Source organism: Hesperophylax consimilis, chromosome 5 (genome assembly GCF_061612785.1).
Source record: "Hesperophylax consimilis isolate HC1 chromosome 5, BYU_Hcon_1.0, whole genome shotgun sequence".
Classification (NCBI taxonomy): Eukaryota; Metazoa; Arthropoda; class Insecta; order Trichoptera; family Limnephilidae; genus Hesperophylax; species Hesperophylax consimilis.
The window spans coordinates 2939245-2952698 of NC_142840.1; the positions used below are offsets into that span (position 1 = coordinate 2939245).

Below are 13454 nucleotides of genomic sequence, written 5' to 3' on the forward strand. Positions count from 1 at the left end.
TTTATTTAGGAGTTTTTAATTTTTAGTTAAAGTTTTCGGTGGGTTTTTCAATAATAGTTTTTTTAAATACTCTTATTTGTATTTTGAATTCTACGAAGTTATTATCTATTAATTAATCTTTTTTTCGGTTAATTTATTAAAAAAATATACAATGCGTTTGTTGCGCTGTTGACACAAAATATGCAAATATGCAATGCCGCTGCAAAATCTTGCTTTTGAATGGTTTGAAAGCTGCGAGTTTGAAAGTGTAAAACAAAATGATACAGCCTGTTTTCACATTTTATCTTCATTGAAGTAACTCCAATTGCCAAGCTTTTTTAAATAGCAACAACCATTTCAATGTACATTCAGTGGTGTGGCAATAAACTCCACGCAGCAGCATAGTATGTATATAAATATATGGCAATTACAAGGAGATATCCATTATTTTCAGATTAGTGGAACTGCAGCAATTGCCCTGGAGTGCCTCAGATCTTCAACGAGTATTGCATTCAGGAAGATGCAGAGACCACATAGCCAGGATATCTGCTGAAACCATCCCAAGAGTTGGATACCTGCTTCAGAGGTGAGCTTCATTACCATCCCAACCTAAGAATAATGGGTAATGCTAGAAGTAAACTTCAGCTTGACGGCCTCCATGGTCGAAGGGTAAGGCTCTTGACAAGCAATTCGAAGGTCGCGGGTTCAAATCCCAGCGTTCATAAGTAAAATTTATTCATTTAAAAAAATGCTCTCCTGTGTGGGGTTAATGTTAATGTATAAAACAAACAAAAGGTAAAAAGCGATGCTTGTTCTTATCTTTCGACTGCGAGTTAACGCACTTTCTTTTTGATAAATATGTTCTTAAACCAATTTGTTTGGTTTCGGTGTTAATTTAAAGATTCACTCACACGCCTATCTAGATAATACTTGGTCAGTGGTTAGAAACAAAAATGTATTTCTAGGAAATGTGAATTATCATTGTGTGGTATTGGATGATGAGTGAGTTGTTTATTTGTGCTTTATATTCCAGAGCTCTGGTGAGAGTCGCTCGAGAGGCACACAGATTATCTCAGGGGTTTGGTTTATGTTCCAAACACGAAGTGGCCGGGGCTTTTAGGATTGTTCTCTGCCCATCACTAGCGGATTCATGCGTCAAGGTAAAAAAAATGAGTCACTTTAATTAACATTTTTTATATTTTTATTGATACATTTTTATAAAACATTAATTGGTAATGTGAGCCTCACTGGATGATTACCCTAGCTGAAGCGTCTATTTTCCAATTTAGAAGACAAAATATGTATGTAAATAAAGTGGACTTAATTGAAAATAAAATGTTTAATTAAACCAACATAAATGAAATATTAACACGTTGAACGCCATTGTGGAAATGAAGAAAAATTACCATTTTAAATTTGAAAAAAAAAATATTTAGATGGCATCAGCGACCATCAAAACGTATTCCTTTTTTTTTTTACTAAAATTTTCCATGAAAATCAAGAAAATGAACTGCGGTCACCGGTGACCTACATGGCGTTCAACATGTTAAGAAATACAATAAAATTCATAAAATAGGCAATGTGTTTGTAATTATTGGTACGGTTGTGTATAGTATGTGTACTATGTTATTTTTTTTTAAGATGATTTTTTTTTTGTAATATTTCCCTTTTGGTTCATTTTATTTGTGAATTTTTTTTTGTTTCCCCATTTTCAATGTTGAGTGTAAAATTGTTGAATTATAATAATTGGCTAATTTATATAGCGCCGTTTTTGTGCAAAATCACTGTCCAAATCTTTGACCAAAGCTTGTGCTTATCAACTGAGTTTATTATTTTGTTTTAGTTTTGTTTTGTTTTAGTTTTGTATGTACGCTCGTCTAACTGGTCTATTAGTGTTGTTTGTGGTTGTTGAAATTTAGTTTACTTTAGTATTGTTTTGTTTGTACGTTTAATTAGCACATGTAGAGCTAGTTTAGCTCTAAATCAAGATAATCAGCTAAAAAAACTGTTTAGCTTCTTAACATATTTGTTCAGATATTTTAGCTATTTTCATACAGAACTCATTAATTTAAATTAATTATATAAGTACCAGATTTCTCTGAGGAACTGTTTATTTTTGTGGTAAAATCTTTGCGTACAACAAACACTGTGTAGTTTCTACATATATTTCCCCGTCAGGAAATATATGTAGAAACTCAAAAAAATTATTGTAGGTAATGTTTGATTAAAAAATCTCTCACAATCTTATGAGAGCGCTCCTCAAGCTGAAATACTAGTAGATATTTTTGAATACATTTAGTTTTACACCAACCATTAAATATGAACATAAACATTGTACAACAGCTAATTGGAGTTGCCATGTTAACAAGTAGGCAGCCATAATGATGAATTTAAAAGTAAACTTTTAAAAAGTTTTAATATTATGGGTACTGCTAGGCCTTACTATTTGATCTTGAAATCTGAAACCTTAGTTTTGTGTAAATAGTTACCAATAAATAGTGTGATATAGTCGACTAAAATAAAATTGTTTATAATACTAATCGAAATTAAAATAAGCTAATAAATGTGAAATACGTAATGATTTCAGGCATGTTTACGAGCGGCCACCATGTTTGCAGTATCAGGAGACAGTGGACTTAGACAAAGTAAAGCCCAACGTGCCGCCCTTCAGCTATCTGTTGGACGCTTCCACCGATGGATGGTGGATGTGCGACTTGGAAAATTTATTCATGAGTATGTTCTAGTTTTTCTCTTTCCATTCAGTTATTTTCTATCTTTGGGGTACGTTCTTTCCAGATCTCCACATACATGTCATACATGGTTTTAGCGCATATACAGATATCTCATATCTGCAGCATTCAGTCTACTTTCATCCTTCCTCTCCCAGTTCCTAATTTCACTGCTATAGATGAGGGATATATAACTTAACAATTATATCAGCTTAACTTACAATGAATTTATGTCAATTTCTCGAGCACGGATGCGCTCGTTAGGCTTGTTGATATCAAAACAGATATTAAAAACGAATAAAAATAGATAAGAAATCGCCTGAAGATCCATAGAAAATACTGGTGTGTTTGGTCCGTGGATCTACATATCTGATGTCAAATGACAAACAGCTACGTCGAAATACGAATAAATTGACAATGTTGAATTGAAATACTCAGTTTCTCCAAACTCAAACGGATTCAATTGATCACATAATAAACGATTCAAAAAGTTGGATATGTTGACTGTTAACCGGAGCTCAGTGACAGCTAAGACGTCCCGCTTAGTTAGGAGGCTTTTATTTACTGGCTGTTGGAATCAAATGATGACAATGCTCGGAAATACCTTCCAACGTCGCCTTATAATCGTAAATGATGGATTTAGTCATTATCATATTGATATAGGGTTTTATCAATCAACCATGCTCGATACCCACGGTTGGTGTCAGCATTCCATTTTGGACATCTGTCCTCGCCTATCTGGAGACCTTTTTAATTAAAGACTTCCTTATTCAGTCTGTTTGACAAACAACTAAGAAGTTTTTGGAACTTTTAATATTATATCGACTCGTTTTTACAGATATGCAGCTATATACCTGTGCGCCGGTATGGAAACATTACTGGAGGAGATAATGTTGCTATGCATGCCGTCAGACCCCGGAGCGTGCCTCACTCCAACTCTTCTGGAACATGCCATTGCTGCCTCTGGAGATCTTTGGGGACTTCTACAACCTTACGCCCATCTCAACGCCGGCAGAGTTGCTTCAGGTACGCTAAAATATGTATAGGGAATATTATTTGTTAATTTACATTAAAGTAAATGCATAAATACATCATTCTGTCAATGCAACAATTTGCATTTTTTAGTTTTGATAGAAACACATTATGTTTTCACTCGATAAATCGCAAAAGAATTCTATATTTGAAATTGTTTAAACCACAAAGAGTATTTACCTACTCCAATCAAATAGATTTTTTAAGAAAGTAATATTTTACCTAAAACTGGGTGAAATTATATACCTATTCTGATATGAATCTTTTAAACGACAAAAAAATATTATTATTGTCCCAAGGAGAGGTTGTAGGTACGTCATTGATGAAAAATCATTCTTCTCATACGTCTTACAAGAAAAGGAAAAAGACAGAACATACTAGAATGATGATTTCAAGAACGACCTCTCTCTGGGACTACTTTATTTACCTTGTAGAATACAAGAGTTTTATTAGCATTTTCCAAATATATAATATACATACTCACTTGTAAGCATATTTTTTTATCGATCATTAACATTTTTATTTATTTAAGAATAGTAAACAATATTACAAGGATGTTTTTATGTTTGTAGGTGCTCTTTCCATGCCTCGGTGGGCGTCTTTAAGTTCAATCGGTTCAGGAGGATCCAGTAATTCGGCAAACACTTCTAGTAATGATCAAAGTCATAATGCCAGCGGCTTAGCACAATCTATCAGCCATCAATCCATTGCAAGTCCAGGCGGAAACCCTTCTATTGGAAAAAACTCAAATGGATCAGGTACTTAAATTAAATAACTATAATGCATTATTGTACACATATTCATATTAGACATGTTTAATATAGTTCTTACCTCATATTATTTGCGGTAAATTGGATGATTAAGTGAATTACTACACCTTCTTATCACTTTAATCTGGTGTGATAATTTAAAATGCAATTTTTGTTATAATTTTAAAGACAGGTCTTCTGCAACAAAATGTTATGAAAACATAGAAAAAAATTCATTGGGCATAGTCTCAACGTTTTTCTATTCCATTGGCTAAGTAAAACATTTTGTTGCAGGTCACCCAAAACTGTCAAAAGTGCTCATTGTGCTTTTTCACCCCCTTTGTTTTATTTTCTTTCATTCCAAATTCAAAATTAAAATAAAACGGTATTGCCACTGTCAAAAATAAATAATATTTTCCTTTACATGTCATCAAAGTAGGTTGGTACCTACATACCTGTTTCTATTTTTGTAAAAAAATATTCTAATATGGTACCTACATTATATGATATGTAATGTGATATCAGAGATAAAATTGCTTTATTTTTTTACTACCCAGGTTCACCCATGTTTCCACACAATTTTATTGAAATCTTTTTTTTATTCAATATGGCGCCCTGTCTGAATTTTCAACAGTTATTTCAAAGTTCCACAGTTCATAGTATGTATGTTTGTTAGCCGATAATAGTCACATTAACCTGAAAAAAATCAAGACGAATAAAGAGAATTATTGCAATATTTAAAATATTTGATGCATTATTCCAGATCGAAGTGGGCCCGCTGACTCTTGGCTCCTGACAACCTGCGTGGGGGCCGTGGGGGAGCTGAAGGACCTGCTGGCTCGGGCGCCCCACATGACCCCTCTCACCCATGCTGCTGTCAACGTTCTTTTCTACTTTATGAGGTGTTCTCAGGTAAGAATCAAATGCAACTATACGAACAACGCAAGACATTAAAAGTAATAAGAGAAGTAATAATTTTTTCCGTCATTTGCCTTCTGTTTGTTCTAAACCACGTCTCAAATAATGACGTAAATCTTTCAATGTTCTAATACTAAAATTTATTAATTTTTCCAGTTGGAGCACTCCCAAGCGTGGAGCAGGGGTGGTGTCCAGGAGCTGTGGTACGAGCGCGCCTATGCAGTGTTGCCCCCCTTGGTGGAGTGGATTCGGGTGGCAGGGGCCCACGCAGAGCAGAGGGGGGCCCCTGCTGCCGACCATGATGATCTAATGCAGGCGGCCAGGCTGCTGCTGCCGGGGGTAGACTGCCCTCCGAGACCCGTCGGGTTGGTAGACATTTTTTGTTTCATTGAATGACAAAAAAAGCACTGCAGCGGCCTGCTATTATATAAACATCGAAAGCGGTAAACGTGTAAAAGCTGCTGCAATCTGTGAATATAAAATAACAGTAGTAAAATATGACTATTTTCCCATCAGCACTGAAGAATGCCTCCCGCCCAAGCGCCTGGCCGGCGTGTCATCATGCGAGGACGGGGGGCGTGCCCAGCTGGAGCTCAGCTTCCGTCTTCTGCTGTCGGGGCGCGCAGACCTAGTATCCCAGGCGGCCGCTTTGTTGCCCCCCGCCACGGGCCTCAACACCCTCAACCACCAGGGGCTGACGGCACTCATGCTGGCAGCTTCCAGGAATGATGATCAAGTGGCCGCCGTAAGTATTATACAACATGCTTCATTAGTTCAAGCACCTGATCTCATCATGCTTTTGCCTCATGCTGTTGGAGCTTTAAACTTTAGAGAAAAAGTTGAAGCTTCAACCATTTTTAACCTAACCCTCTTTGAAGAGTGAGTTTTTGAGAGAAGAAAGTATTCAAAAGATTTAGTTTTTTATCTCGAAAATTCTAATATAAAAATAATATACATAGTATATACACAATATAGCCACAGACAACCTCCTTTATATAAATAGCTGAACGGAACCCGGGGTTGCTTGTGTTTATTAATAGTTTGGACTAAAGTTTTGGGGTTATGAATTCTAGTAAACTGGGTGTAGTTTTAAGGTGGAAATAATAATATTTTCAGTACATTTTGTATGTATTTGATTCACTTCACATGTTTTCCTCGGACGTCCCCGACTTTTATCCCATTCACTTCCAGGTTGTATAATCTCACAACACTCCTTTCTTTATTCATCTGCTCTCTATATCCATCCATCCCTTTCTTAATCTTATCCATTTCGCTTACATCAGCCTTATTCATTTTTAATTCCCCTGCTTTACCACATACTTTACTTTATATCTTACTCGGGCATCCAGAATTTTTTCTACCATGAACTTCCACTTCATAATAATAATAATATAATATAATGATTTGTATAGCGCCGTTTTTGTACAAAATCACCTCAAGGGCGCTGTACAAATAAATAATACATTTCTATAATGCTCTATGCCAGGGCTTCCCAAACTTTTTTCAACTGTGACGCCCTTGGGAAGTTGCCATATTTTTGCGACGCCCCCCCCCCCCCCCCCACCCGTGACTAAAAATCTAAGCCCCCCGCCGCTCATTTGCACCAAGCTTTGCTTTTCTGAGCATAGTTTCTCAAAACGAGGTTGAAGTTTCGAAATCGCCACTCTCATCTCTGTCTCTAAATTTATTTTTGATCTGTACTTATTCTTAATTACTGCAACTGCAGAGAAACCTGTCTCACACAAGTATGATGTCGCAAACGGTAATAAAACCCTTAACGCTGCAGTGCTGATGGAACGATATTCTCGCTATAAAGATTGCCTCACGACGCCCCTGGGATGATCACGCGGCGCCCTGGGGCGTCGCGACTCACAGTTAGGGAAGCCCTGCTCTATGCTATTACTAACTATAGACTAGACAAACTATTATCAATTTATGTCAACAGATTGCATCCACCGGTTCGTCGTTCACTAATACAGAGCTATATGTACAATCAGTAGCGGTTCTTCCCTTAGGTCAATTGGTGTTTGACCCCCAAAATTTTAAAACAACAATAATAATCAATTATGTGCATCGAAACAACTGGCCTTGTTCTTAATTTATTTAAAATGTAATACGAAACAGCGGCGGCGGCGAGTGACGAGTAGTGAAATCTGTTGTCTCTAATAGAAGCTTTCATTCACAAGTCCACACGATTCGCTGGATCAATTTAAAGAATGTCCACTTTGGCATTTTCTGTCCCTATGTGCGCCGTAGAATAAACGAGATGGTACTATATTTTTCATCGAAGTAAAAATTAGGTACCGAAGAAAGCTTAGGGACGCTTGTTTGGAATAATTCCTTATGTTGTTATCGATGTAGAATGAAGCTGAAGAATGAAACAAAACAAAAAACGTAAAAGATCATTGTCAAGTAGTATCAAACTCTTATTTTTTTACTTTAATGTTGTGCACAACTACATTAAAACTTAATATCTTAAAAATAATTTGCCATAAGTACATAGATTGTGTATTTATTTCCAATTAGCTATATTATATGCTATAACAAATTGATATAGATAATAATATATGGGCATTTTTCAAAATATCAAATAAAGATTAGTCACACATTTTTTTCGAATGACCTACCCACGACTGGATTCGTATAGCCGCCTCTGTGTACAATTTGATTGATGAATGTGATGGTAGAATGTACATATTTATTTATTTATTCTTATTTATATTTTGTAAAGGCAGATAATATACAGTACCATACTTACCTGGTAGGTCACTTGAGATTAACACTGTTTTGTTTATTAGAGAAAATTAGATACGGTTCACATATGGTATGGGACATAATTCGAAATTTGGACATAATTGGACTTTCCGGTATTTATTTAAAAAATATATTTATTTATGTTCTTTAATGAGCGTGTTTTGGAAATGAAAAGCAAATTTTATGCTGAGCGGTACTACAGTACAAGGTTTTGATCAGAATTCACTTTCATAATTCAATATCCTTTTCAGATAAACAGACGGCGCAATCTCAGACTATCAAATTACATTTGAAAAATTATGCCCAAATACATTTCAAGGAAACTAATTAAAATAATGGATTCTAAATGACTGTATAAAAAGATGAAAGAAATTATATTGTAATTGTGGAGCATTTTCCATCACGAAAAAACTTTTTTCTTCATGGGAGAGTTTTAAGTAAATGAACTCGGATCAATATTTTATGGTAAACTTTTTAATGCAAATTGCACCTAACTGTTAGACATGGTGAATATCAAGACATATTAATTCATTTTTGAAAAGCCATCTTCATTTAAAAAGAGGTTGAAAATTGCAAATATGTGCAAAGAGAAATATGTATCTATGTATTTGAAAAAAAAAGTTTTCAATAAGCGAAACATCAGTAGATTTTAGTTCTACAATAAAATTATTGTTTTTTATAATTTTATGTAATTTTTACAGTAATGTAATATTTTTTATATTCATATACATTGAAATAAAATAATAATAGCTCTTTCACATTATATATCTGCCTACTTATTTCACTTTTATATAGATGTAGGTATGTAGATGTTCACTCTGTGAACATTTATCAATTTCTATTACACATAAAGCAGGTGCGACAGGTGCACATGGTGCGACCATACTCTCCTAAAGGCTAACTGCAGTTATAATAATGACCTTTCTGGCCCAAAGTTTGCCTCTTTATGATATGAGGGTCCTGAATTTTTTTCTATTTAAAAACTGATTAGTTCTGTTGTATTTTGCAATGTTAATGTTAACAACACCTTTTCCATCCAATTCTAGGATATACTTTCCTCGCACATTAGTGGAAGCATGCAACTATATTTCACCGATGCAAATAATCAATTTAAAGCTCAATTGCATTCTTATTTTGGGAGAAGAAAGGATTGATTTATTGTGAAAATAGACATGAGCGCATCAGCAAAATGCTTCCTACTCACTTACTAATGATAATAATATAAAAGTTTTTCATTTTTCTAGGTGGGGGGTTATTTTGACACTTTATGTGGTTTTGACCTCAAACCGTCCTCAATTTACAGATGCTCCTGGATGCGGGAGCAGACCCCAACACGGAGACACCCGGGTGTGGCGGGGGTTCTCCTCCTCCTCCTCCCGCCTGTGCCCCCTGGACAGCCGTGGCGGGCTGGACGGCCCTGGTGTATGCCTGCGCCCGGGGGGCGGTGCAGACTGCCCAGTTGCTGTTGTCTCGCGGGGGAAAAGTGGAAGGAGGGGCCACGCTGCATGAGGATAGGACCACACTCACTCCCTTACAGGTTAGAAGCCATTAAATATTTCAAATTAGTCTATGCCCTTCCACTTTGTGTGCCAACAACTCTCACATTAACACTAATGAATTTATATCAGTGCTGGTGTACTGGACAGGAGTCTGCACAAGACTGTAGATTAGGAGCTCCGGGTCCAAACCGTGTCTTCAACCGATGGGAATGCTCCTTTACGGCCGATGATGATTATAGTGGTATATTTATGGCAATCTGCCTCCCGCACCCGGTGCTCGGTGAATGTTGGGCACTGGGTGTGCTGTCATCTCTGCTCGCTTCTGGCGGTTTTCCTAGACAAGGCCGGCTGGTCTTGAAGAGGTAACACCAGAAGATTTGGAGCAGAAGACTAGGCGAGGTGAGGCAGTTGGAGGGCAGGAGTCACTTGTAGAAGTAAAACACTTGTTTTTTATGGTAAAGTTGAACTGATTTAATTTTATTTTTGTCGCTGCTTAGATCCTATAAGGTCGACTCGCAGCCGACATTCGGCTGCTGACCGAAAAAGGGGTGGGGATTTTACCCACGCCACATATGCGTAAATAAGCCAGCGCAAAATGTTACATATTCATTTTGTCGGTGGGTTAGCTGAAGGCAGACGCTTGAAATTGAGACTTTGCAAAGATTTTGCAAGCTCGCCTGTATATTACAATTAGATACTTTTATTACATAGTAGTTATAACAATGTGATAAAAGTATGTAATAACTAGATTTTTAGTTTGTCAAGATACGACAAAAAATAAGAAATGTTTGTAAAATAAAATTGTAAAAGTGATCTTGAAGCGATCAAATTTGTAAAAGGGTTATGACAGTATTTTTCGCAGGTTCCCAGTAACCTAGCGCTCCGAAAGAGGAAAGATTCACTATGCTACGAGGTTCCTGGATTTTTGTAGAGACAAATATTTAAATTAATTTAAAAAAAATGGTTACATTAAATCGTTAAAAAAAGGTATTTTAAATATCTCCTCAGTGGTAGCATATCGCAAATAGTTTTTATTTGACTACCAAAAAAAAAAAACAGCTAAAACAGGTATTATTAACATTTTGTAAATTATAATTTAGTTAGTAAAATTTACAAAAAAAAACTGAACATCGTATCGCTCGGCCGGGGTAAGTGCGCGATATGGTATCGATGATTTCGGGGTCAGAAATTTCGGGAAATTTTGGCCGAAACGGGATATAAATGAGCAGTGTGGCGGGGAGTGAGGAATTTGCCTAGGAATGCACTGCACTGTGTTTCAAGCTGAGATGAAAGCCATCTTAGCCTGCGCACAGGAGAATATGAGTATCGGGTACAGAAATAAGAACATAAATATATGTTCAGATAGCCAGGCGGCCTTAATGGCACTGGAAAGTAACCGATGCGACTCCAGACTGGTGATGGAATGCAGGACTATCCTTATAGAACTGGTGATCAATAAAATAACCCTGCTCTGGGTACCAGGACATAAAGGTATTGAGGGCAACGAGCGGGCTGACGAACTAGCAAGGAAAGGGGCGAAAGCACCACTTGCGGGATCCGAGCCGGCCGTAGGAGTAGCAGCTTGCCACACCAAACTACATATCAAGAGGTGGGTCAAATCCCAACACTGGAAGGAATGGAAGAAGGCACCCGGAATGAGGCAATCTAAAGTACTCATAAACGGACCGGACCCTAACCGAACCAGGCAACTACTCGATATGGACAGAAACTCACTGAGGGAACTGGTAGGACTATTAACGGGACACTGCCATCTCAGGAGACACATGCAACTGTTGGGAGTGGAAAACACCAACATCTGTAGGAAATGTGAAGAGGAGGAAGAGACTCCAATTCACCTATGGTGCCAATGTCCCGCTCTGCTGGGAATAAGGCTCAGATACCTGGGAAGACACAGTGTGGAACCAGAAGACATCGCCACATATCCAATGACAGCCCTGGTGAACTTCATTAAAGGGACCGGGTTACTGGCAAGGGAATGAGGTAAAATGGGAGATAGTACAATGGGCCTATGGCCTAAGTGCTCGCGGGGAACGTAAGTAAACCGCCTCCGACTTAAAAAAAAAAAAAAAAAAAAAAAAAAAAGAGGAATTTGCCAGTTGCGTGGAGTTGGCACATTTTATAAATGTAAACATATTTTTGAAAAATGGAAAAATGTGGCCAACAACGTTCGTTACAGCTGGAAAGGAAAAATGGCTGAATAATAATAATGTTAGGATCATTATTTCTACAGCACAGTTTTCATAAGATAATCACCTCAAGAGCACTTTACAACTTAATTTATATATTATAACCTAAACCCTATCATAACTAATAACTTCTTACAGTTAAGTTTTTTTTAGTGACTTACAACTGAGATTAATAACAACTGACTTATAACCACTAAGACTTATAACTAAACATATTTACAACTGAGTATTAATGCACAATTGTTAGAATGACTATAACAACTGTGGCTTATTAACCCCACACAGGAAACCCGAGGAAAATAATTTCCTTCAGGGCCTATGTCATCTTTCGGGATGCTGTGTGGAGGGTCTTTTTTATGGAAAGGAAGAAGAGAACTTATTTACATTTAAAAATAATTATTTACAAATTAATACATGTATTATACACGGTGTCCGGAAACTCGTAGTACAAGCGGGAAACTGGAGAATCTACACCACATGGGGAACCCAAAAAAACATAAAGTTTTTTGATTTGAGCATTTTCAAAAAAAAAAAAAAAAAACCAAAAAAAAATATTTTTCGGCTATTTTAGGGTTAAAGTTTTTTATGGTGTTTAGGGTTGAATAACAGATGTTTTAACCCTGCAGAGCAGAAATATTTTATGATTACACCGGGTTAAATGAAGGGTGATTTCAAAATAATGCTTCAAATCCGAGTTTCTTCATTTGTTTTACTTTCAAATAGTTTTAATTAGTTGGGTACTTTGATCTTCAGTAATAATTTATAAGAATTTGATTAAAAAAAAAAAAAAATTAAAAAAAAAAATCAACTTCAAACTCGATTTACTCGATAACGAAAGCTCAAAAAAAAAAAATATACTACAAAATCGACTCCAAATGTGATGTAGATTCACCAGTTTCCCGCTTGTACTACGAGTTTCCGGACACCCTGTATTATGTAACTACCCATTTATCCTTTCAATATGATCATTATAAGCATTCCTTTCTGATGCCATTCCACTTCTGCAAATTCACTGCCAACTTCCAAGCAGGACCGGCCCTGAGCCAACGCCACCTGGCGCTAGTAATATTTTGGCACCCCTTTTCAAAACTAGTAGACACCAAAGCAGGTGATCACTGTAATCAATAATATTCGGATGATTTGTATTTTTGTGTAGTGCCGTTTTTATGAAAAATAATCTCAAGGGCGATGTATTCGGACTGTTAGGTGATAGATACTCTGCGCCTTTGCAACCAGGCTGCTCCAGTTGCGGCCGCACAGGGCCGGCCCTGATCTTGACTGTCATGGAATAAAAATGAACACGAGAGAAATTATAAGATATACTTTAAGATTATTTAAGTAAACAAAACACAAAAAAGAATAAACATTAGTACAAGAAATAACCTCCTTAAACGACTGTCAAGTTCTTCAATCTAATATAGACATGCTAAATAACTGGTGTTCACAAAACAATTTATATTTAAATGTAGAAAAATGCAAAATTTTGACCTTTTCCAGAAAAAAAACAACACAATTTTTTGGCTATTCAATAAATAATACAAATTTAGAAAGAGTAAAGGAAAAATCGAGATCTTGGCATAATAATGG

At 36.5% G+C, this 13454-nt stretch overlaps 1 protein-coding gene across 1 annotated transcript in view; it reads left to right on the plus strand.

Annotated features, from left to right (window-relative positions):
* LOC149423419 (ankyrin repeat and BTB/POZ domain-containing protein 2) overlaps positions 1–13454 on the plus strand; it is a 112954-nt gene that overhangs the window by 85216 nt on the left and 14284 nt on the right. The window contains exons 6-14 of the mRNA XM_089631961.1: positions 434–565; positions 1013–1139; positions 2567–2712; positions 3547–3734; positions 4313–4498; positions 5253–5401; positions 5564–5772; positions 5924–6152; positions 9465–9698. Coding sequence (XP_089488087.1) covers positions 434–565; positions 1013–1139; positions 2567–2712; positions 3547–3734; positions 4313–4498; positions 5253–5401; positions 5564–5772; positions 5924–6152; positions 9465–9698 — 1600 coding nt within the window. The remainder of the gene's footprint in view (positions 1–433; positions 566–1012; positions 1140–2566; positions 2713–3546; positions 3735–4312; positions 4499–5252; positions 5402–5563; positions 5773–5923; positions 6153–9464; positions 9699–13454) is intronic.